Raw genomic sequence first — 27,323 nt, 5'->3', positions numbered from 1 at the left:
GATACCAATTTAAGAAAGAATAGAAAAAAAAGAAAAAAGAAACAAAACAGCAACAAAATAAAAGAAATCAGAACACACACACACACACACACACACACACACACAAAATGAAAACAAAAACAAAAAAAAAAGAAAGAAAAAAAAAAGAAAAAAGGTGGGGGGAGATTCCTCACTGTTCTGAGTTCTTACCCAAGAGATACTAGGGTTGAGAACCCGGAGTTTAAAAAGCAGGTGACTGTATCAATATGGATATTGTTTTTGTTCAAACTGTACCCAGAGCTATCACTGTGTTTTTAGGCACGACCATAGTGACAGCAGGATTACGGGAAAAGAGAGGAGAAAAAAAGAAAAAAAAAGGAATGAATCATAACATTAGAAAAAAAGGTGTAGGTTAAATGGCAAAGAGAAAAATAAGAACAATTAAAAATGCAAATGAAATGGGGTAAAGATAAAAAAAGGGTATTCAATTTTTTTGTTTTGTTTTGGGTTTTTTTGGTGGGGGAGAGGTTAGGAAACTTGTGTTTCCACTAAATTCAGGATCTAAACACTTCACAAAGTCTTTTTCTCTTGTGATTTAGCTTTGTGGTTTTTCGGATGAGATTGCTTGTTTGGTTAAACAAAGCTGAAAGATCCGGTTTTGTTTACCGGGTCTGCGGGCGGCTCAGGGGGATGGACTTCAGCAGCGCTGGGGCCAGATTTCTGGCTAAGGGATCTCTGGGAAATCCTTTGCCAGTTAGGTGGCGCTGTCAGCAACACCTCTCAGGCTCCAATTGCTTTGGCCTGCTTTTGCCAGCAGTCAAGATGGCCCTGCTCTCAACTGAAGGGGGAGGGACTCCCTCCCAATGCCTTTCCTGGAGCAGAAATGAAAACTTCTCCTTGGAGCTACTCACACATTGCTGGATTCTCCAGTTCCGTGAAGCTGGCAGGTCCGGGCACGGCCAGGTGTCAGCTCTGGGCTTGCGCAGGCTCTGTGTGGCTCTGTCTGCAGCCCGCGGGTCTGCGCTGCTGTGGAGCGCTGTCTCTGCTCTGATTCAGAAGAGCCTTTGTCTCCCCAGCCGCTCCATGGCGGAGCTTCACGCTCTCTTTTTGCGCTGGTATTCTTCCTTTTTTTTCCCCTCTGCCTGAGTTCTCTGTGGTCCTAAAGCTTACTTAGGATCAATTTCTGTTAGAGGACTATCTCCTGCACTGCCAGTACATGAATCTTGGCAGGAGCTCAGTACATCTCACTCTGAACCGCCGCCATCTTCCGCCGAATCTCTCTTTCAAACAAGTTAGCTCAGCAATGTTCACCTTGGTTGTCCTCAGTGTTCTGTAAGATATTTCCGGATTCTACTTCTACAAAGTATTGATGGGCAAATAAGTGTGGAGAATATGTGGTGTAGCCCTCTCCTCAGGAAATTAGATATCTACATGTTAAACACTATGAAAAGACCTGTGTTTTAAAACAATAAAATTTAAATCTTCGGAGCTTAAAGATTCTATAGATTTTATTCATTAATATAAGTCTATGTGAATATTTTGAGTTTTTTAAAATAAAGTTAGGACATTATCAGATGCTAGAAATTAAGAGGAGATATTAAAATTTTGAAAATTATAGCTCTTATTAGTTTTATAATTTAAGGAAATAGCCTAATGGTATCTGAAGGTTTATGTATGTCATGATTAGGAAACTTTGATACTTTTAGCTGATGAAGTTATATCATAAAGATTTCCTTACATATGACCAAGATATTCTTTTTTCATATATTTTTATTGTAATTAATAGAAAAGTTACAGTATATTCACCAGATAGAAGGTGCATTACTTCACAAACATTGATACCCTTTCTCATGTCTTGGTCCCCATTCCCCTCCCCCTACCCCTGCCCCTCATCTTGTTTTCCCCCTACCCTATCCTAGTTCAAATAACCAAATATGCATATCTACAATATATCAGATGACAAGGTGAAATACTGTAACTATATGAGAACCAAGGGACAGCCAAAGAAATGAGAGATAACATAGTACATTAAGAACAACAATCCCTATTATATGGCTTTTGTTTCTATATCCTGGAGGTCCTTTCATTTAGTGGCATACTATATTGGCCAAGATATTCTTTAGCTCACATTCTCTAGTTCTCTAGCTTATGTTTTGGTTGTCATCACTCTTTTTTTTTTTTGTGCATTATGGGGCTTGAACTCTGGGCCTGGGTGCTGTCCCGGAGCTACTGCCCTACTCTGGGCCTGGGCATTGTCCCTGAGCTGTTTAGCTCAAGGCTACCACTCTACCCCTTGAGCCACAGTTCCACTTCCCCTTTTCTATTGATTAATTGAAGATAAGTCTCAAGGTCTTTAGTGCCCAGGCTGGCTTTTGAACCTTGATCCTCAGATCTCAGCCTCCTACATAGCTAGGATTACAGGTGTGAGCCACCAGCACCCCAGCTATCACTCATCATTTTTAAACTTTTTGTTTCCCATTTGAAATTATGAATGAATTAGATAAATTTTTAAGCAATGTAATATCATACTGTTCTTTCATTTTGTCTTTTCCCCTCTCTTTTCTTCTGTTAGAAAAGAGAGTTAATGGGTCCTGAGTTTGGCCTAGTGGTAGATTGCTTGCCTAGCATGCACAAAGACCCGGATTAGGTTCCTTGGTACTACATACATAGAAAAAGCCAGACGTGGTCATGTGGCGCAAAGGGTAGAGCTCTAGCCTTGAGAAAGCCCAAGGACAGTGCTCAGGACCTGAGTTCAAGCCCCAATACTGGCAAAAAAAAAGAAAGGAGAGTTAAGTCTTTTAATTAATGGATAACATAGGCACTGAGAGGTAGCACTGAGAAATGAAAAGGGTGTGGGTTGGGAAATAAGCCTATCCTAGGTATGAAATTAAGAAAAGCAGCACTTATGTGCCAGACACAGGATAGATGTCATATATACATATATATATATAAATATATAATATACTGGATTTTTATAACAACACCCCTTCTTAAGATCAGTAATATTTTTAAATTGTGTGAAATTGATACTCAGATATCCAAAATGACTAATTTGTAGACATTGTGGCCCTATAAAAAAAAATCTAGGCTATTGTAAGATAAGTGGCAAGAAATTCTAAATCTTGTATCCTTTTTCATGAACTGCAGTCACGAGGGATTATTTTCATTAAATTTCCATGCCATGAAATATGTATGTGTTTTACCAGAGAAAACACATTTTTATATGAGGTATTTAACTTCCAGGTACATTGTTCTTAATTTCCAGGTACACAAACTTTCTGCAATAATCTGAGAATCTAATCACTTTTATCCTGTTTCTTTAGGAGATGCATTCTAACTTAAAAACAGCTTAAGTTATAGATATTTATAATATGAGCCATTCACAAATCTGAAATTTCCCTCATAAAGAAAGTGCTGATGTGTTACTCAGATGCATGACTTTATAGAATTTTTATTTTTATTTTAGAAAAGGTGACCTGTTTATTTATTTATGTCTGTATTTTTGAATCATTGCATATATTGCATTTATGCACTTATTACTCCAGGATTACTTAAAAAAGATTAGTCTTAGAAAAAAATTATGTATGTTTTTATATAGTAGAATATTCTATTGGTGAGTGGCTAAAAAAACTTCTTTGTTTTACTTTGTACTTCTTATTTAAACTGGTTTTCCCCTTTAACTAATAGATTTAACATTGACTGCATTACACCTATATGTTGAATAAGTGTGTTTTTATAAAAAATAATTTTCCAGAGTTATTTGGACTTTTACATAAACAATAATTTTCATTAATGACCATCTATTTTATATAGGTACTGCCAACAGGGTTAACTTTTGAAAAATTTTAAGAATAATTTCTGGGCTTAAGTAGTGGAGTGCTAGCCATGGGCAAACAAGCTGTACAAATTCAAACTGCAGTACCACAATTAAAAAATAATATTAGCATAATTTGTGTATGAAGCAAAAATGAATTAAGGGCCATATGTTGGATTTTTATTGAACCCTGATGCACAGGATAAATTATTCAGAATTTTCTCTACTTAGAAGAAATAAATACTCTCACACTTTATTAGAAGAATGTCATTAATGTTTTTTGAATTTTTTTTCCAGTCTTGGGCTTGTGCTCAGTGCCTGAGCACTGTCCTTCATCTTTCTCAAGGCTAGAGATCTACCACTTGAGCCACAGCACCACTTCTGTTTTCTTTTCTATGTATGTGGTACCAAGAAATCGAAATCAGGTCTTCGTGCATGCTAGGCAAGCACTCTACCACTAGGCCAAACTCCCGGCCCCTGTTTTTTGAAATTTTAAATAATCTCAAACTTTAAAAAAAAACTTGCAAGTTAAATGTCAAAGTCTTTTACCAAAAAATTACATGATGCCAAGTCACATTCATGACACTCAACTCCCTTCAGAATGTTTCTGTATCTAAAGTAGAATGAAGTCATCCTGCTGTCACGGTATCAGTTCATGAAATGAACTGTGTATATTACCAGCATCTGTTTAATCTAGACTCCAAAGATTATCCATTACTCCAAATAATATTCTTTGTAGTTAAGGAATCTACGTATGTATGCTTTTACATATGCTACTACAATTTCCTTTGATCTGACTTCAATGACATTAATATTTTTTTAAGATTATAGTTATTTTATAAAGGGTCCCTCAATTGGGGTTTGACTTATGCTTTTTTAAAGAGTCAGAATATTTATGGGCTCAATTTTCCTGTTTTATTCAGTGCATCATAATTTACTTTGAAATTCAGATTGCCCCAGTTTGGCCACTGGAAGCCTTTGAGATGGTGTTCTGGTTTCTTGTTTTGTTGTTTGTAATCATAGGGCACATTTTTGCTACGATGTACAGGATCTCATCTCATCATGAACTTTCTCTTCTCTGTGAGTGGAATCAGCCATTTCTGAGAATGACTCTGCTTGCTCTTCTCACTTGACTGTGTTTTGTGGCACTGAGTTGGATCCCCCTGTGTGGGTGCTTCCTCATTCTCTCAGTGTCTGATACTCATGCTTGAGTTGCCCACCAAACAGAGCTGTTTTCCTTCTGCAAGTATCTCTACACTTCATAGCACCACTTAAATAATTACTTTTAAAGCTAAGTTAGATCAAAACACTAAAAGGACTGTGCTATTTCCTTAATTATAGCATTCAATAAATTACAAGTTGTATATCATTCTTAATTGCTCACTGAATATGGCACTGCTATTTGAATCAGTAAACCTTTAAAAGAAAATGTTCCTAATGTTTTTGTATAAAGAAATAAAATACATACATATAAGGAAAAGTGCCAAAATGTTTAATAACCTTAATTAAACATGTGTTTGTAACCTGACTTTCTTTTCTTTCTTTTAAATAGAGGAGTCTTCCTACTGGCTTCCCTTATTTGGCAACATGTGCTGCCGATTAGTTGCCCAGCCAACTTGTATGGCTGAGGATGCATTTGCAGGATTTCTTAACCAGCAGGTCAGAGGACTTTAAATATCCTGCAACCTTTGTAGCCCCAACCGAAATCTTACTATTCAAGCAGTTGTTTGACCTAATATTGAGAAGCCTTTTGCAATGTCATTTTTTTTGTAAATGTGATTGGACATAGCGATGGGAGGTATGGGCTAAAAAGGAGAGCTAGGGGAAGGGTCTGGCATATGTTGATGACTCTAGGGCCATGCTTCTCTGCTTTACCATCCTGCAGTCCAGGGATATTTGGCAGCAGAGTTCCCTTGTGGAAACTGACTGGTTGCCCGACACCTTTCACACAGAGGGCCTCCTGGCAGACAGCCTTTGGCATGGTGAAGTCTGCTGAGCTTCCAAAGCTGCCTCTGTGCCACCTACTCTTGATTTATTTATAACCACAGTTATTTATATGCAGTAAATAATTAATTGTGGGCTTCAATGAATCAATAGCTTTAAAAAAATTTCCATTAGTAGGAAAGAAAATTTGCATGCTTACCAGGTAGTCAACATTTTCTAACGTTCTATGAACAGTAAGGGAAAATTATATTTTCAACATTGAGAGTGATTTTTATAATTTTCCTGAGTCATTTGATGAATTGCTATGGAATTCTAAGCAGTAATTTTTAATAGACCAGCTTTTCTAAAACTGCATTGATTTATGATTTTATGTGTAAAAGTTATATAGTAATCATTACCTTCATTTTACTTAATGCTGTTGAGAATTCCAGACATTTTCTTCTCTGATATTAACTTATTCTTGATTTTGGGCCAATTAGGCTTACGGTATAGCAAATTAATGAGTTATTCTTTCACATCTTGATGTTATAAAAAGCCAATTTAACTTTGATAACAAGTATTATATTGAATTTAAAGCTAAGATAGTACAGATTTAGAGTTCATAATTTCTTGTTTTTCTTTTGCAGCAAATAATAGATGACCTGACTAGTTGGAGGAGGCTGTATTGTGTTTTGAGAGGGGGTAAATTCTTTTGTTATTATGGTCCAGAAGAAATTGAAGCCAAAGTGGAGCCAGCTTTGATAGTTCCCATTCATAAGGTAAATTAAATGTTATTGTGAAACTAAAACTTGATGTTTTATGAAATGTGTACATTCCTATGTACAACATAGTAAAGAAAAGGAGAAGACTGAAAACAGATCAGTGCATAAAGAGAGTATAAATCTTTCCTTTGCATTATAGAGCTGTCTAATAAAGGAAATGCTATATATTTCCTCTGAACACATGGTAATATTGGAATTCATTTATTGGTATTAGTAAATAGCTTGCAAAGTGAGAATTTAATTCCACATAGATAAGGAATTTACATTTTTCATTGTTCATTGAAGAGATGATATAAACATAAATTGTTAGTTTAAATTGCAGTGATGCTTTTTCTAATTAATATTCAAATAAGCATATAAAAAAGACATTCCTCTGGGTGCCGGTGACACATGCTTGTAATTCTAGCTACTTAGAAGACCAAGATCTGAGGATCAGAGTTCGAAGCTAGTCTGGGCAGAATAGTTTGTAAGACTCTTATCTCCAATAAACTATTTAGAAAAAGCCAGAAGTGATGTTGTGGCTCAAATGGTAGAGTGCTAGCCTTGAGAACAAAGAGGCTTAGGGACAGCACCCAGGCCCTGAATTTAAGCCCCAAGACTGGCAAAATAAAAAAATGTCATTCTTATGGGCTTCATGGGTAATTTTTCAAACTTCTATTGGGACTGAAAGGCTTGTATACTGCACTTAAAATGTTGTATTTGACTGGGTGCCAGTTGCTTATGCCTGTAATTCTAACTACTCAAGAGGCTGAGATCTGAGAATCATAGATCAAAGCCAGCCTATGCAGGAAGGCCTTTGAGACTCTAATGGTAGAGCACTAGACTTGAGCAAGAGATCTCAGATAGTTTTGAGGCCCTAAGTTCAAGCCTCAGGATCAACACATATATGCAAAGAAAGTTGTACTTATCAAGTATAGAATCTGTTGTTCATAGATGTTTTTATATATGTATGTCTATATATGTCTTATGTGGTTGTATATGTATAGGTTATTATATACATCTACATAAAACATACAGAGGAAATATTTGGATAAAAAATTTTAATGATGTTTTTATACCAAATATGCTGTATTTTCTACTTAATAGATTGTACCTATTTTTTTACTTGTTTCATATTATTTGCCTTTCAAGTAATCTAACTGAAGTGACTGTATGTACAAGTTATAACATCTAGCAACTGTATATCTCCTACTTTGTTTGAAATATTTGTTAGATAGAGCCTATACTAGCTAAACAAGCACTCTGTGTCTTGAGCCAGGGCTCTAGCTATTTGTCCAGTAGGGTCTTGAGTTTTTCCTTGTGCTCACATGAATCTTGATTCTCCTATTTATATCTCTTGAGTAGCTGGGATAATAAGGGTATGGCATCATAGCCACCTTTATTTGTTAGATAGATCTCTGTCTTTCAGTAGTGGGGTTTATATGTCTAAGCCACATTGTTAACCAAAACAATTTTTAAAGGATCATGTAAAGCCATAGGTTCTTTTACATAATAGTCGTAGTCCTGAAAATATGTGGGTATCAGCCAGTCTTATGAGGTATATAGGCGTGTTTAGTTCTATGATCTTTTCTTATGATACATATTGTCTCTCTCCTACTTTTACAAATTATGCTGCTTTTTAACAAAAAGACCTTTTATCATATAGTTGTTACCTAAGTTAATTGTCTTATTTACTGAAGAAATTAGTGTTGCTCTCTAGTAACAGAAATAAATACCTCAGTATTATTACAGTGAATTTATTTCAGAAAATAAGATTATGAGATATGCATTTTTATTAATGAACAAGTGATAGAATTTTTTTCATTACTTGCTATTACTTATTTTGTTCCTATTGTGTTCTCCTTCATTTTTCCATATCTGTCTTTCGAAGACTTCAAATGTACAAAAACGTTGAAAGAAAATAATTAATACATATTAAATTCTTCAGTCACTGATATTTGTGTATGTGTATGTATGTATGTAAGAATGAGAGAGAGAGAAAAAGAGTGAGAGAGAGAGAGGGGGGGGGGGGGGAGGGAGAGTGACAGTACCCTGGGGCTTGAACTCAGGGTGTAGGCACTGTCTCTGAGCTTTTTGCTTAGGGCTAACACTACACACTTGAGTAACACCTCTACTTCTGGGTTTTTGGTGATTTATTGGAAATAAGAGTCTCCTGGACTTCACTGCCCAAGTTGGTTCTGAACCATCATCCCCAGCTCAGCCTTCTGTAACTAGGATTATAGGCATGAGCCATCAGAGCCTGCCTGCCATTTTCATCTCATGGTCTCTCTCTAATTTTTTTTTTTACTTATCGGAAAATGAGTCTTCAGTTGCAAACATCAAAATGTCTCTTCTCTAAATATTTCCATATTTCTTCTATAACAAAGGACATTTACAAACTTTTAATACTATTACACTCATATTTATTGTTGATATAATATTATCTAATATACAGAGAAAAATGTCCCAATTTTCCCCCGACTTCTTTTTTCTTATTTTTGCTTGATTTAGAACCCCTTAACATGTCCTGTGTGAAGCTTGTGTACTGATTTTCTATTTCTTTATAGACATATTGGTCAGTTTTATCTGTCTTCATGAAAGTAAAAATAACTAAATGAGATTGAGTTTGAAGTGATAGTTGACCTGCAATGGATGGCTTAAATATTCCCCATTTAATTTCCCAAAAAGCTGTGTTAAATCTTTCCAATTTAATTTTATGGAGACATTTATGTTTACTTCTAATACATCTGTATTTTCTGCCTAATGATGAATATGTAATTATAGAAGAGTAGTAGCCATGTTTACATGTCCTGATTGAATTGATGTGTTATTTTTTTTTTAGGGGAGGTGTGTTGGTTGTTTTTTTTTCCCCCTAGTGATAATGAAGTCTGATGGCCAGGTAACTGACTGGATTCAGTAGTCAGTCATTGCCAATATACCTGAGATTGTCATGCTTACAAACTTGTGTTCATTTCACACTTGACTATTAAATATACATAAGAAAATGATTGATCTAATAGTGAAGGATTGGTTCTCCTCCATTTTCCTAACTAAAACTGTATGGATTTGGCCTTAAACTTGAGGGCAACCTAGGTCATAGTTGACTGGGAAGACTAATGACTTAAATGTCTCTTCGTTCTCCTCTGTACACAACTTTGTACAGAAGTAGAAACTATAGTTAGGAAGATGAATATAATTTAGTCATCTCAGTTCAATTATTTTCAGTTTCATCTCAAATTTGAAACTGATAACAATCTTCCATTTTCTAATCTTTTCTTATTGCCATCTACTTTTCTCTCACTGATCCCTGCTCTCTTTTTCTGTACAAATTTTTCTTGGCGCTTCCTGCTTATACTTCCAGGTTTAGAACTCTTCTAGTCACTCCCATACTTCTCACTTATGGAAAGTATCAGTGATCTCAGTGTTCAAATATGTCCAACATTGTCCAGCCACAAATTATACTTGTTCTTTTAAAAGATGACAATCATATCACTGCTTCTTCGATTACAGTAATATCTATTTTCTCATATGTACAAAAAAGTTGAAACACAATGTGATCACTCATGTCTGCTTTACCTCTTTACTTATATCCATATTTTCTGCTAATTCATTTTAAACATGTCCCCTACGTTGTGATACTTCATTCCTGAATACTTTAGTCTGAAAAATTAAAAGGTAGGGATCACATTTTATGTTATAGGTAATTAAAGTAGTAGAATAAAACAGAAAATTAATGTTAATTTCTTTTTTTCTTTTTTTTTCTTTTTTTGGTTGGGTCATGGGGCTTGAACTCTGTGTCTGGGCTCTATTCCTGAGTTCTTCAGCTCAGAATCTCAGATAAGAATCTCAGGGACTTTACTGCCTTGACTGACTTTGAACTGAGCTCCTCAGATCTCTCCTGAGTAGCTAGGATTACAGGTATGAGCCACTGCACTGGGCTTGTTAATTTCTTTATTTCATCCAATATCTAGTCCACATTCAAATGTCCACAATGTCCACAAAAGTACCCTTTTAGCTACTGTTTTCAGTCTGTGCCTATTCATGACTGCACATCTACTTCTACAACCATTCTAATTTGTGTTTGTGACTGAGCTCTGATTCTTCTTAGGTGGTACATGATGTCAGGTTGTTTCACCAGAGCTAATATCAGAGGTAATATCCAGCCTAAAATTAATTTTCCTGTTTATAACTAGTGAGTAATCAATGAGGATAAAAGCCTTGGCATTTTGTGGTCTAAAAATTGAGGCCTAACAATTTTCCAAATGGTTTTAGCAGCTTAATTTCTTAACTGGTAGTTACTTTGGAGAGTCTTCATGATTCCCCCACCATTGTCATTTTTTCCATAGTTTAGCTGACAATCTTTTGTAAAGAAACATATGTTATCAGCTGGGTTTGAATTACAATTCTTCCTGAAAAGACAGGACATGTAATTCTTCATGACATTTTCAAGAACTGATGTCACATACTGGTTTTGTTTGGGCATTAGTAACATATATTGGAGTTGTTTGTCCCTTCTGTGAGTAACAGATGAGTAATTTCTGTCTCATTTCCCTACATATTCTCCATAATAATAAACTCGTAGATTTGAATAGTTTTAAATTCAAGATAGAGGGTTTAATTATTTTGCTTTCTTTGGAAATTTCTAAGGAAACATGAGTTAATATAGTCTTAAATAAAGATTTTTGTTACATGCCAGTTTGATATTTTCTGATATAGCAAGTAAGGGCAAAATAAAATTTACAAGAATAGTGATTTTGCCTTACTTTTAATATATTTCCTAAAGCAAATCCCTAAAATCTTTTTAAACTTAATAATGTTAAGTCCTGAATACAAATCAGAAGTCTTTTAGTTGCTTCTTTTTCTTTTGTGATTTAACAAATAATAGTTTTGTGTTACTTTAAAAATTATGTGAAAACAAATTTTGCCATTACTATGGTATATAAATAATGGTTCTGTTATTTTGATCACAGCTGTAATTCTTGTTCTCCTAAATGGCATTTCCTGTAAAGGCTAAGTCTCTTCATTAATTTTCATAAGGAGCCAGCTGTGGAAATAGTCACATTAAGGGAAGAAAAGCCTAAAAGCTATTCTCCTCCCCTTTTCAATCCAAATTTGAAAGGGTGATTTACTTCAAAGTGATTGCTTCAACTTCAAAAAACTTCACTATGATTGTTGTTGAGCAAGACACTCTCAATAACAAGTACTTAGCTGAATCTCCTATACATTGTAGAAAGCATTTTTATTAGCCAAACTTTTGTCCATTTCCAATGTGATGGAGTGAGATGCAAAATAAGTATGTATCTTTGGGATCCATAGTTTATTCTTGATTTAAATACTATATTAAACACTATTCATTTTAATAATATAAACTACTGAACAAATCAATAACATGAATCGATGTGGTAGACCTTTATTAAATTCTGTTGAAATTACTTTTAATTGTTAAATTTATCATGGATCCTAGAAAGCAAAGTTATTATGAAACACATGGGATTATTTACAATTTATATTCATCTTCTTAATATCTGAACTCTGTCAACTATTTAGATTGCCTTGTATTAAGTATACCAAAAGTTTTCAATAGCCTTTTTTGAAAAGAGTTTACATGCAGATTTCATTGTCATGAATTGGAAGTAATTTAAATTGATGCTGATCATGGGTAATGTTTGGTCCTATTTATAGCTGTGCTTTGCACACTCTAGCATTTATTGTATGAAGGTGTAATATCTTTGTCACTGTATTGCAGATAAATTTTGAAGTTTGTTGAAGTAGCTACATGTATTTATTTATTTATTTTGTGCATTTATTTATTTCCATTGCCTATCAACAAACTATTAGACCAAGCATTTTCCAAAGGGAGCTTATTTGTCTTTGAAACATGTTTGTGAGAAAAGGATGAAATATTCGCATTACAGATAAGAAAGTGGAGACTAACAGACTTGCTTTTTATTTATATTTTATTTAAAATGATTTTCAGGGAAGAGTTCAAGACTTTTATGTAATGAGTAGTTAAATGAACCCATCTGCACACCCAGAATTACTTTGAAGCAAATCCTAGATAACATAGTATTTTACTTGTAAATATTCTTTTTGTGTGACAAGAATATATAGTTTATATGTGTAGTTTATATATATATATAGCAAATATTGCTAACATATCATTAAAAATACAGGCAGTATTCAAAATTTCCCAGTTGTATAATTTTCATTATAAGTTTTGAATCAGGATCCAAATAAGAACCATGCATGCCAGTTGATTAATTAGGATTTTTCAGACTCATGTTTCCTCTCTCTCTCTCTCTTTCTCTCTCTCTCTCTCTCTCTCTCTCTCTCTCTCTCTCTCTCTCTCTCTCTCTCTCTCTCTCTCTCTCCCTCTCTCTTCTTTTTCCCCCTATTGTTTCTCCTCTCACCCCACCTCCCACCTCCCCCGCATATAAGTATGCTCTCTGTCTCTCTGTCTCTGTCTCTGTCTCTGTCTCTGTCTCTGTCTCTCTCTCTCTCTCTCTCTCTCTCTCTCTCACACACACACACACACACACACACACACACAACTTACTTGTTGAAAAAATTGGGTCATGTATCCTACAGGGTTTTCTATAATATCAATTGTGTTCACTATAACTTTGTGTTTTTTTTATTTAAGTCATAGTCAAGGTCTATTGGTAAATTAATAAAATATACTTTAGAAATTATTATATACTTCTGTTAAAGAGTATAAAACAATCTGAGTTTTCTACTCACAATAGGATGCATTAATCATCATTACTTATACTCTTTATTATGAATTGCAAACTCAGTTTTCAGCATTCTTTCTTTGCTTTAACTGAAATATCTCTATGATACCAATTGTTTGGTTACCCCAAGATATAGTTCTTACAGAGTAAACAAGAAAAGGATTTTAAAACAATTAGTATCATTGAATGGACTTAATCTGTAAATATCAGTTATGGATTTATAGATTCAAAGGCAGGTCATGTATCAGTCCATTGCCACTATTATTTTTGATGATGCTGTAATTGTCTCTGGTTTGACTGGAAGAATCCTCAAATCACCCTTGAAGCTTTTTGAAACTTTTTTTAAAATTTTTTGTTGGAATCAGAGATTCCAATAGCAAAGGATCTTCCAGAATCATTTTCTAAATTTTGGACAAGAGTGGTGATCATCTGTTTCTTTAAAGAGCACACAATCCTTTTTATAGGCAAATGTCGTAAGAGACCATAATCTAAAGATAGCATCAGACTTTTTTTAAAAGATCATATAGTCAAAAGTAAAATAAGAAACAATTTGTCAATCTATCCCTGATCTAGTAATTTTTCCATTTACACTGAAATACAGAGATTGAAGAAAAGTCTTAATTTAAAATAGTGAGAAATCTAAAGGAAATGTTCTTTTCACTTAGAGTTTATATTTGGGGGGCAAAATTGACTTCTCATAAAGTTCATGTCGCCTTCTCTGGGTGCCCCTCTATTGTATGCTGCAGAAGTTTAATATTTGTGAAGTAATGCACCTTCTATCTGGTAAATATAATGTAACCCTTCTATTAATTACAATAAAAAACTATAACCAGGAAAAAATATATGAAAGAAAAAAGCAAAGCGAGCTACTACAACAGTGACTCTCAATCTGTCCATAAATCAAAAAAAAAGAGTTACAGAACCTCTCAAATTAACTGAAAAGATTGGGATTAGCAAACTATAACAAGAAACTCTGGTCTCACAAGTGGAATGCTTCTCTCTGAGAAGACGTTTCCTCATCCATGAATTGAGTTAGATTAGATCCTATAAATGTATAGGATCTGTGTCTGATAGTGCAAAAGTTTATCATTGTTTGGGTTGTTATTTTCTTGTCTCAATTTTGAATATTTTCTTAACCACTAACTTATACTAGGCAATACATTAGGTTGTAGAAATGTAGTGGAGAGAATTCCCAAGTTGTTCTGCTAAGAAGATGCTTTCCTCATTTATTATTTGTGTGAGTCTATAATGATAAATTTACCTTGGTAATTTTTTTTTGCCAGTACTGGGGCTTGAACTCAGGGCTTAAGCACTGTCCTTGGTCTTTTTCCTCAAGGCTAGTGCTCTGCCTCTTGAGCCACAGCACCACTCCTGGCTTTTCTATGTATATAGTACTAAGGAATCTAACCCAGGTCTTCATGCATGGTAGGCAAGCACTCTACCAGTAAGCCAAACTCCTGTCCCCCTTGGAGATTTTTAGTAAGAAACATGTTCTTTTCTGAGAAGTGGAGACCTGAGCACTATTGTTGGTTGTTTGGCACTAAAAAGAGCTTGTGTGGACTTTGATAATTTCTGAGAAACTATACTTGTTCTAATCACCTTTCCTTTGATGTGTAATTTTTAGTTAAAATGTTTTCCATTACTTAAATTATTTTGGATGGAGTCAATTTAAATTCTGCATTTTCTTTGCCCCTTGAAAAGCCTCTCACGTTTTAAAAAGGTAGTGTTACTTACGGCTACCAGAATTAATGGGGTGTACAATGTTTCTCGGTTTATTGTTATATTTTCCTAGGAGGCTGTAAGTGATCTACTTCATCATATTTTTTACTTATAAGTTTCTTTTAAAATGATGCCTTTTTTTAAAACACCAAATATTCAGCTATAAAAAGTACATTCTAATCATGTAGCAAAAAGTATTCAGAAATATATTAAAATGAAACTGAGTACAGAAAAGCACAATTCTGTTAGCAAGAGTTTATCTTGTTTTGTTGTTGGTGGTGGTGGTGTTATTTGTGACAGTAGTAGAAAATATTCGTGATTCAAACTTCATTTAGTCAGATAGAGTATCATGTTACAGATTCTTCCTAGAGCTTAAGACATTATCTGCTAATGATAGTAAAAATTTGTGTGTGTGGTGGTCCTAGGGCTTGAACTCAGAGCCTGAGCACAGTCTCTGAGCTTTTTGCTCAAAGCTAATACCCTATCATTTGAGCCACAGCTCCCCCTGGGTTCTTTTGTTCATTAACAGGAGATAAGAATCTCATAGACTCAGAGTGTGTCCTCAGATCTCAGACTCCTGAGTATCTAGGATTACACACAAAAACCATAGGCACCTGGCAGATTAAAACAAAAACTTTTTATGTTAAAGGGATTGATTAGGTTTATCTTTCAGCTAGCAAGTTTCCATTTAGTACAATGTTTGTAGTGTCTTCATTTTTTCCCCCAGTCTTGGGACTTGATTATCAGGGCTTCTGTGCTTTTTTGCTTAAGGAACTCAAGTGGAGCTGTGGCTCCACTTCTGGCTTCCTGGTTTTTAATTAGGACTTTCCTGCCCTGCTCAGATCTCAGCCTCCTGAGTAGTGAGGAGGATTACAAACGTGAGCCATCAGCATGCAGCTCTAGTACTTTTATTCTATATAAATAATTACTTAATAGAGATAATTTGCAAAGTTTATTACAAGATAGAAATAAAGACCTTACCATAAAATTACTGTCAGGATCCTAAGTCTTGTTATTGTCCTCTAAAACCAGTTTTTCTTTTACAATGACAGAACATGCAGCCTTTCCCATGTTCACCAATCCTTTTATGTTGTGGTCTAAAGATTCCAAGTAATTTTGCTACTTTATGCAGCAACATACATTTCCCCCATGTGATTATGAATTCAAATTCCTTCAGAAAAGAACTCCTTTTCTAAAATATGCGGATTATTTTTTTTTACTTCCTGTGTTCTTTCTCGGAATGATTAGGTTTCTTCCTGATTCTTTGCTATTTCTCAAATACTCACACAAACATCCTGGTAAGTTTATGTAAGTTTTCATGGTTACCACACATAGGCTCTTTACCTTTCTACTCGACGAGTCAAGAATTGCTGCCACTCTTTTCTTTTGTAACTGCCTACATTCTAGCAGGCTTAGTCATGTTCCTCTAGAACTGCTGTGTAGAGCCTGGGAGCCGACAGTAGCTGCTGGCTACTTCAAATGTGGTTGATCTGAACTGAGATGTGAACTCTTAGTGCAAAAAAAAGAGAAGCCTTTAGCTAGCTTTTTGTTGGTGGTGGTGGTAGTTGTGGGACTTGAACTCTGGGCCTGGGCCTTGTCCCTGAACTTTTCAGCCCAAGGCTACCACTCTTCCCCTTGAGCCACAGGGCCACTTCCTGTTTTCTGGTGATTGATTGGAGATAAGACTCTCTTGGGCTTTTTTAGTACCCAGGCTGGCTTTGAACCACCATCCTCAGATTTCAGTCTCCTGAGTAGCTAGGATTGTAGGCCTATGCCTGGCCAGAGTAACTTATTATACAAATTACATGTTATAAATGATATTTGGCTATGTTGTTTTATATAAACTATACTATTAAAGTTTATTTCACCCATGTCTTTTTATTTTCTTTTAATTTTTTTTAGAAAAGTTTAAATGACATATATGGTTCACATTGTAGTTCTATAAGATAGGTCTGCCCTAGAATATGTAAATCTAATTATTATACAGTCATTCAAATCCCTGTCATTGTATATTAGGCAGTTTTGTTCCAGACTTTAATTCCTACACACACACACACACACACACACACACACACACACACACACAAATTTCATGGTCTGAAGTATATGGGGTTGCTATAGCTAGCTGGCCATGCAGCCTGACAGTCCTTCTGTAGGACTTGGGTAGAACTTTCTCTACAATGGGCAGACACAATAAGAAAAAAAAAATTTAGACTGTCTTCATGAATGAAGCTGTTACCCTTGTGGTAGAGTGCTGTCTTCAGCATTACAGAAGTAACTTTTTGAATTTTTAACTTTGAGTTTTGTAAATGAATGTTACATATAAAATAAATAGTAATGAACCATATGTGCCCAACTGTTTTTGCTACAGTAAACACTGTTATGATTTTACTAATTTACTACTTGCTGATAGCACTATATTATGTATAAATATTAGAATAAGAAATATACTTTACTGATTTAATTTTACTACCGCTGGAAATATAGTTAACTTATAATCCACATTAAAGTTATCTCATACTGTACTTGCTTTACTGCAGATTTTTAAGATGTATATAAAAGATGGCAAACTCCCACTTAGACTGAGATAGATCAAAACAGTTTATGTGTTAATCTCATGTAATTTCCTATAAGTGCTATATGCATAGCATACTTGAAACATTACTTGGTTTTTAATATAAAGTATTCTTTTTAAAGATCTCTTAGATTTGAGTTTGAAATGTTGGAAATTCTCAAAATTACCTATTTTGAATTTCAAATGAACACCAATAAGATTATAAATATGGTAGCTAAGCAATAAAATATTTGTTTGATCATTACAGAACTATTCTCTTGTAAAATACCAGTTTTATCCTAATTTTTAGGAAACCAGAATTCGGGCAATGGATAAAGATGCCAAGAAAAGAATCCATAATTTTTCTGTCATCAATCCTGTTGCTGGACAATCTATAACTCATATTTTTTCAGTTGATAGTAAAGAAGATCTTCAAAAGTGGATGGAAGCTTTCTGGCAGCATTTCTTTGATCTTAGTAAGTAGATATTGAGATTTTCTTAGTGGTATAGTCACATTACTTGAATGTTGACACATAGAAATCTAAATATTATTTTTTTTTCCTTTTAAAGCTCATAGCAAGGGTGTTGGACGCTCTTGAATAAAATGTTAATGTATCATCACACTGATGCTTTTTTTTCCTTCCTCCACCACTTTCCAGTGCCTTGCCAACTACTGTTAAGGGAGTTTTTGAGTTCCTAGCACTCCTTTTTTATGCTTCCTTTGATCCCTAAAGCAACTAAACCACATTTTCTTAAAATATTAAGATTTTTATCTACTTAGGCATTATACTTGATTCAAGAGATAAGAAGCTATTTGAGGAGCAAAATGCTTTTCCAGGGCACTAATTTTTCTAAAATACTGAAATGTTCAGGAACCTCAATTCTATGTAAACTTCTGTTAACACTACATTTGTTAGATTTTTTTTAACCTCGAGGTATTTTCAGTAATACAGCGTAGTGACAAGGATTATAGGGGAAATCATGTGATAGTATTTCAGTCAGTTTCCTCTGTGAAAAATAGTTGAGATTCTAATATTTGATTGTCAGTTTAAAGAAGACTTGCAGGGAAATAATGAAATTGTAGCTTTTTTGTTTTTACCAACAATTTATTTAACAGCATATTTGTTATCTAGAATTTTGAAAAAATAGAGTATTGATGATGGCTATTTCTGGTTAAATTGGCTCTTATTAGAGTCAACCAACATTTATTTTCTATAATGTTGTCTTATAAAACTACAAGATTCTCACTTCCACACAATTTAAAGTTATTTTGTGCAATTTACAGAAACAATCCTAGAGACTTTTTAGGAATTACATTTTCTGGGACAATATAAGGAGTTAATACAGTTGTCAGATTAATTTTTTAGATCTCCTCTGATTTATGGTTTTATTGGGTTTTAGAGTAAAGTTTAGAAAGGAGGAAAGAAAATAATTTATCTATTACCTCCTATATACCAAATGCCTTATTTCCAATAACATTCCTATGAGAAAATTAAGGTTTGTAAAAAGGTTATAGTTTATGGTGGTTAAATAGAGAATTATAGGCATGACATAAATATCTTTATTTCTATAAGGGTTTTTCAATTCAGCATGTCAGTTTATGAATACAATGCATCTTGTTCAAAGTCACCTTTTTCCTAATTCTCACTTATCTCTCCTAACCACACACATCTCATCAATTTCCAAGTCCCATTTTCATATATGCATTGAATGTTATGACTGTCACTGGCATCATTTAATTCTTTACAATGTTTTCCTTAAATACCATCCCTAGGTTCTCAATAAACCTTGAAGTATTTGTTCCATCTTTATGAGGATGTACCTTTGACTTCTGAGTGCTGAGATTACAGGCATGTACCACCTCCATCCTTAGATCTCAGGCTCCTGAATAGATTAGGATTACAGGCGCCCAGCTCTAACGTTGTTAATAGGTTTCATTATGCTATTTTCACTTCTACTCACTCAGAATTCTGATCCTGAGAAATGTGAGATAATAAGATATTGTGCTAAGTAGCTAAGCATGACACAAATGGGATAAACCCTTTCTCCCCTCATCAAAAAAAAAAACACAGGAGAATTAAAAAATATAACAAGAGCTTCAGATATTAATACTTTTGGTACACTGCACCCTGCTGTTTTCCAAATATTTCACCCATGGCTCAGACCTATAATCCTAAGCTACACAGGAGGCTGAGATCTGAGGATTGTGGTTCAAAGCCAGCCCAGGCAGTCAAAACCAACCCATGAAACTCTTTATCTCCAATTAGCAACCAGAAAACTGGAAGTGGTGTTGTGGCTCAAAGTGGTACAGCACTAGCCTAGCCTTGAGCTGAATTGCTCAGGGCAGCTCATAACCCCAGAAAAGTTCAAGCCCCATGATTGACAAAATATACAAATAAAAAAATAAAGAAATATTGGGTTCAATTTTTTGACTGGAGACATTATAACAGTGAATACTATAAAAACTAGTTTCAGTACTATAGATTGTTATTTAAACAAAACATATCCACTTAATATTTTTTCATATTAGGTCTTTGATTTCATATTAGCTATCACATATATCTACGCATTCAAAGTTATTTATTGGAAAAAATAGCATTTCAGTTGTGAAGTCTTGACCAAAGAACATATCAGTGACATGTAGAATATGATATTCTAATTTGCTACATGATTAGTATTCTGCCTTTAGTTAACAATGAAATGCTTTTTAGTCTCTGAATGCACAAAAATACCAAGAATTTCAAAGAATTCAAAAGAATTTGTCCAAGAATGTGACAGAAAAATATTTGCCAGTTTTAAGTGAATCATTATTTTTCCATTAGATAAGGAATTTTGTTCCTGCTATCAAGAAGAAAAAAGCAGTTTTTATATATTTGTCTAAAAAAGGAAATACAAGGAAAAAATGTCAGATCTGAGGTCTGTTCGATTTACATTTGAGAACTAGGGGTGCAGTCTTGCATTTGAGTATTCATTTCTGCTTTAAGTTTTAATGAAAGTTGTTTTCAAACTTTACAATATTTTCTACTTAACTTTATGATAATAACATATCAAAAAGCTTTTATATGCTTCTTAACTAGTGAAGGTAGTGTGTTTAAAATTTATACATATAACACCAGTTTTTCATGGCAATATATTCTACTAGAAACAAAAATGAATACAAAATTTAACTTAACATGAAATGTCTTTAATTTTTAGGCCATGGAAAATAGCCAAGTTAGATATTTGAATGTGTATAGTAAAAATATTAAAAAAAAAGAAATGTGGAGCATAAATCAGTCTAAAAAAGGCATTGGTGTATTATATTATTTTTCTACAGGAATAAGATATATGAATAGAGAGCCTCAGTAACTTTTAAAAATATTAATAATCATTACAAAATCTTGTGCAGTTTAGATCCAGCATACAGGTGCATAGTAAATTTGGAAAGTTAAGCTTAATGATATATATGCAAGAAAAATCAATCAGAAAATTTGAAAATTAAAGTGGTGAAAAATTGATAAATGTCCACACTTGAATTTTACCCTGATAATGGAAACAGTTGTTCAAGGTTATTATTTTTATCTTATTTTCAGTGCCCATTTTTCCTAGAACAAAGTAGACTCAGAATTTTGTTAATGGATGTTTCTTCATAGTAAAGCTTTTATATACCTTTTATTAACATGCAAATATGTTTTTTGAAAGCATGGTAATCATCCTAAAGAGATAGTGATTACATAAATTTTATTTTCTTATTTAAAATTTTGGAGTGCTGCCTTTCCTTTGTTCTAGTTCTTTCAAGACAACTATATTTAAGCTTCTAGTTACCTTTCAGCTTTCTTTGAGTACTTAATGGTTTAATATTTAAAATAGCCTGTGCAAACCATGAATAAAAATTTTAAAGTGTTGGTTATTTTGTGAAGTGATATAAGTTGGAAGTCTTAATATATCTACCTAGAAATTTAATTTTTAAATGAACTATTTTTATGCACAGAATTAGACTTTGAAATTATGAGTAGGACTATCTTTTGCACAAGTTCTTTATGGCAATGTTATATTTATAAATTCACTATTTTTTAAAGCAAAGATCTATATTGATATCTGTTGAAAATGAATTGTATGTCTTCACATTTATGTCTTAAACTAGCCTGCTATTTTTCTTTCTTTTTTTCTTAGGCCAATGGAAGCATTGTTGTGAAGAACTTATGAAAATTGAGATTATGTCACCACGGAAACCACCTTTGTTCTTGACAAAAGAGGCGACCTCAGTCTACCATGATATGAGTAAGTGGGGTTTGTCTTTTCTAAGCTGCAGGGTAACAAAAACAACATTGTCCCTACTCAAGCAGCTTATTCTATTGAAATTAAAATGCTGAAATTTTCAGGACACAATCAAAATGAATGAAAAAAGAATATGATTATAGACTAAGGAACTCATGTTTAATAGATGAATTAATACAAAATTAATGAATACACATTTTTCATAGTTTGAATGCTCAAGATCAAACAGATTTTAAGTCTAAAATGAGTAAAAGTGCACCGAGAATAAATATTAGCTGAGCTGCTGATGAACATTCAGAAAATGTAAACTTGCAGATTTTAAAGTGAAATTATATTTGGTGATTCTTTTCTGTATTTTACTTTTTTAAGTAGTGTTGGTAGGTGAATATTAATGATTGGAGCTTTTATCTCTAGTCAACAATAATCAGTTAAGTTTAATTTTCATAACTTATTTGTATTTCATTCCATATTGGAAGATATTTATTTATGCTGTTTTTAGGAGATTGGCACAGTGAAGTGTCACAGTGAAGTACTGGAACAAGCACAAGTCAACAATAAGCTTTAGTCTAATCTATCACTAATATACCTGATCTTCCACGTGCTAGAAATTTGTAGATTTAAAAATAATGTTTGTATTGACATATTAAAACATACCACATACCAGTGATGCTTCCAATAGTTGGGAATCTCTGATTCTTGTTTTTCCTAGGGAACATTTTACCCAGTACCTTATCACCAAATGGAATGAGGGCTTCACATTCCTTCCCTGGGTTTGGGATTTGAGATTTTTTTTGTTTTTCCTTTCAACAGAGACTGCTAGTCTGTAGGAAAGTAAAGTATTAATCCAGTTATACTCATCCCAGTTTATATACTAAGATTCCTTAGATTTCAAAAGAAGATTTTTTAAAAATCCAAAATTAAAATGTACACATGTATCTCCATTTCTGGAACACATTTTATGTTGTTTATTATAGATGGATACAGTATTTTACATATGTTTTGTGTATATGATATATAATCTGTATAGTACAGTTATAACATCCTTGATTTTTGTGTTATTGATATGGTTATTTTACAGATACAAATTTTATTGATTACCTTACTGTTAACTTTTGGATTTTTTTGTTTAGATAGCATAGTTATTTATAAAACAAATTTACTGAAAGTAAAGTACATATGCCTTCTGAATTTTTGTTCTATGCATTTTTTCTTAAAATTACTACAGGCATTGATTCACCAATGAAACTTGAAAGTTTAAGTGACATAATACAAAATAAAATAGAAGAGACAAATGGACAGTTCCTTATTGATAAAGGTAAAGCACCGTCACCCCCTCCTTGGGCTGCAATCTTTGACGGCAGTCATGAAATGGCCATCCACAAAAAGGTGTTGTCCCCTGAATGTGAGTCAGCAAGAGATGGGAAAAGGAAAAAGAGGCGTGCTCCTCTTCCTCCTTCTGACAAACCTCCATTCAACTTCAGAACACAGAGCAACACGGACCACTCAGCAAAGGAGAACTGGGAAGGGATGTGTGTACATTCAGGCTCGCCTTCAGACCTAATTCACCACTTACAGAAACCAGTTGCTTCTCCTCCAAAACTTCTTCCTGCCAGGAAAAGTAGTTTAACTGATGGTGAGCACACAGACCCTAAAAAGAATTTTGAAACTAAGCCAGTACCAGCTCCAAGACAGAAATCCATCAAAGACATTTTGGACCCTCGATCATGGTTGCAGGCCCAAGTATAGAAAACCTTTACTGTATAAAACATTTAAAAGAAGTCATAACTGGAAGGCTTAATTCAGAGGCATTATAAATGTCATAAAGTTACATAATTGTGTAAGTAAATATGATAGCAATTTTCATACATAATTAATAAGCTATTAGGTATAGAAAACTGTCTTATAGTGAAGGAAAACATTTCACTTTTACTTCTGACTTTCAGTATATAAGTGATTTTCCCCATAGAGTGTAAGAGGCAGTTTCTAGACAATATCCTAATTGTTGGAAGGGTTAATTTACGCCAAAATTAGTACCAGGCAGTGAATAAGCACTAGGCAGAAGAAAGCATTAGCATTTCTTTTAGGGAGAGACTGTCTAGTAATTTAAAATGTGTTAAATATGAGCCATATTCTCATTGTGAGAATTTTAATACTAATGGAATGTTTCAAAGGTTTCATTCAAACCACAAATTATAAAATCCACCCAAGAAAATGTTCTTGTTAGCATTCTGGAATTCTCATCTAATGCTTCACTGGCTCACATCTATTGTTTAACTCTCTCATTTATAGGCTTGACCTTTTAAATTCCTGGGATAAATTTGGGAATATTAGATTCTTTGTCTTTAAAGGGAATTGGTAATACACTGGTCTCAGTAGTTTCCTTGATGAGCCCTGAAGTCCTGTTGACATTAACTCTCCTAAGTGAAGCATAGCATTTATTAGTTTAGAGACATGGTACATGAAGTGGTCTTTACATGCGCTTTTCTGTGTGTGGTGTTAATGTCCATTGTGCCTTTGGAATGTACGGAAGTGAGTATCGCTGAAGAACACTTTAAAATGTGTTTACTACTTACTTAAAAAGCAAACGGAGGATTCAGAAATATCAGAAAAATTGGTCATGGTAATAATTTTCAGAATTAATCCTTTTAAAAATTTAATTAGATTTCCTTTTGCTACTAAAGGTTGATGTCTGCTATAGATACTATTCATTAAAAGTCATATTCCTACAATAATACCGTGAATCATTTCCATAGGAGGTAATTTCCATAGCAACTAATCATGGGGACCCAAGCAGGATTATGAAATCAGTGAGAAATAAATAGCAAGGTAATGAATATCATAAAGGAACAAAAAATCAATTTTTGTAATACCCTTCTTATAAACAAGAACTGAAAGGTTTTAAAAATCAAATCAGGATTTCCAAATAAAAGTTTCCATAAGGTGTCAGCAACAGCACTAAATATCTCCAGTCACCCTGAACCCAAAGCACCATTGCCAGAAGTAAAAATAGAATGAAATTACTATTCCTTGTATAATCTCTGGAGATCTTTATTTATTTAAGGTGTGAACTCTATCTGGACAGAACTACATTATTATAAAATAAAATGAACACAATGAAAAATAAGCATTTATTTAAATAGAGCCTTTTATTATTTTTAGATAGCAGAATCTTTTTTTCCATTTCTAGGGCATGATGTAACTGCAAGGTTACTTTGTGCTTTTCCAGGGCTCCTAGCAAGAACTGGAACCCAAAGGGAGGGAGTAATAATACAAAAGGCTCTTGTGATTGGGGACAGGAGGACAGACCTTGGTGAGAAGAAAATGCTGTTTGCTTAGCCTGGTAGAATTTGGAGATTATCTCATGTGTGAAAAACTTAAAAAAAAAGTAGATGAATTTATTGTTTTCTAACTACAGAAGAGTCTAGAAATTCCTATCGTGATTACTGTTTTAGTAACTGACAGGAAAAAAAAAACACGTAAGAAGTATTAGTGTTTGAGTTTATTTTAAACCATAGCTGCTGTTTTTTGACAGCATTTATAACTATTGTTGCCACTAAAATTTGTATTTAGAAGACGCTGCAGGCAAAATTTCTGCGAATACAGGCATCTGAACATTCCTTTATCCCCCTTCCTTTATTATAAACCATGATCGAAACTTCCAAATGATATCATTATCATTTCTAGTCATACAAATCACAGCAGGAAGAAGTTGCATTGTAGAAGAGGGAAAATTTATTTGTAGAGAACTTTCCTAGGAGTTGTGTTCTCAAAGGGGACTATGAAAATGTGTTTTCTTCTTAAAATACTCAAATGAAGTCTGACCAAGGCCACCTCTACCTTCTTGCTATAAAGGTCACAAAGCCTTTGAAATCAGACTGCAATTTTCCTCTCTCTTTGCTTTGACCACTTTAAATAGTACATTCATACTTTCCCTCTGTTTTATCTTCTTCTTATGTCCTTCTTTCCTTCACACACGCACACACATACACACACGAAGTCTAAAAGTACTGAATTAAACATTATCAAGAAGTTTTCTAAAAATATTTGTTGTTCTCATTTCCTAAACCAGAAATGTGTGACAGAGAAACATTTCTTGTAATATGAAAGATGTTTCAGTTTTTTAGGTCTGTTGATTTGAATTGCTTATTTGTCCTTTAATTTGTCCCTTGATATAGGAAGACTATAAACTTGAAACACAGAGTTAGTTGTCAGATCTTGAAAATAATATTATAATTAGAGAAGCATAATTGAAAGGATAGATATTTTATGATAGCATAATAATGTTGATGATCAGAAGATAATGTCTTACACAATTACATTTACATTTCAAGGCCTCAAATATAAATTACAACAGCATTTAAGATGGTATGATTTGCTACAAAGTAGTTTGTTTTATATTCTAACATCTTGCAAGGACAGAATACATTTTTAAAAATTTAAATGTATACTTCCTTAGGTAAACAAACAGTCTTTAAAAAGTATTAGGCGTGCCAGCTGGTGCTGAGTGCTGCTGAAACCCCTTTAACCCTCTGGAGTGTTTTCCTTCCTCTTCCCTCTCCCTCCACCTTACCTCTATTAAATGGATGCAAATGTATGTGAAAAACTAAATCCATTTATTATAAATGCCTTATCTTTACCCTTTAGGATGTATTGTACCTGGCACTATTAAAAATGGAAGCTGCCTCGATTTAGAGACAACTCATGTAAGGTGGGTTAAGTAGTCAAGTGTTTCTTCAGGCTTATGTTCTGCACCTCAGCCACCTACTGTGAAGTTAATTAATTCAGTCCAAAATGAAATTCTAGGGCAGTTTGGTGCAGTTTATGTTAAATGCCATTTGAATATAATCATCTGTGCCACCAGGAATGGGGTGCAACCATATCAGATAAAAAGAATGCTGAAGCACAGAAGAGAAGAAAGAAAAATGCTTTGCAGGAAAATTATCTGTCCCTCTGTCAGAATTTATCAAAACTCATTCTTAAAAGAGTGAATTGTTGAACAGTAATTAAATTTTAATTGATGACCATTTATATTTTAATAGTTGACTTCACTGTTCTAGTTCTAAAGTGTAATGTAGATATATGTTTTATAATTGTTTTCAATGCAATGAAAAATTTTAAACATCAATCTGTTTATTTTTAACTGCTTTATTGCTAACAATAGTTATGTGAAAACTCTCTATGAATTATGCATTTTCTTAGTTAAGCCTAAGAAAAACAATATCTCTGAAGGATTTTTTTGTTTTGTTTTGCGTTTTAAGCAGGCATTGTTCGTAATTTTTAAATTAGTAGTGTGACACTGGTCAAGATGATTGTACTCACAAACTGACACATTCAGGATCAACCAACCCCTATTCGATTAATGGAAAATTTCTCCATTCTTAAATTTAGTAAAGTGAGTAAGTGTCAGAAAGAGCACTTGTCTTTCATAAGGTGGTAGATACCATTGTGGACCCTGAATTAGCTTTTCTGACTGCAGACAACTTTGAGCACAATGTATTGTTAGAGCCTGCCTCCTTCCCCACCCCCTGGTCCTGGCAAATATTTATTTTACTATTGGTAATAATTGTTGTACAATCTTGATA

General features: G+C 33.8%; 1 protein-coding gene across 3 annotated transcripts in view; it reads left to right on the top strand.

Moving 5' to 3' along the window:
* The window catches only part of Rtkn2 (rhotekin 2), a 130,026-nt gene that overhangs the window by 50,917 nt on the left and 51,786 nt on the right, over positions 1 to 27,323 (top strand). For 2 of the 3 annotated variants that reach the window (XR_016537838.1, XM_090346393.1), the window contains exons 9-14: positions 5,346 to 5,452; positions 6,364 to 6,495; positions 17,795 to 17,960; positions 21,637 to 21,744; positions 22,967 to 23,056; positions 26,386 to 26,449. Coding sequence is in view for 2 of the 3 variants with exons in the window: in XM_090346393.1 (XP_090202519.1) it covers positions 5,346 to 5,452; positions 6,364 to 6,495; positions 17,795 to 17,960; positions 21,637 to 21,744; positions 22,967 to 23,056; positions 26,386 to 26,449 (667 nt within the window). In the remaining variant the exon portion in view is untranslated. The other variant, XM_090346392.1, reaches the window with a different exon arrangement.

Source organism: Megascapheus bottae, chromosome 15, assembly GCF_031878675.1.
Source record: "Megascapheus bottae isolate mThoBot1 chromosome 15, mThoBot2.hap1, whole genome shotgun sequence".
NCBI classification, from domain to species: Eukaryota; Metazoa; Chordata; class Mammalia; order Rodentia; family Geomyidae; genus Megascapheus; species Megascapheus bottae.
Note: the sequence above shows the minus strand (reverse complement) of the source record. Positions and strands in the feature narration are given on the sequence as shown.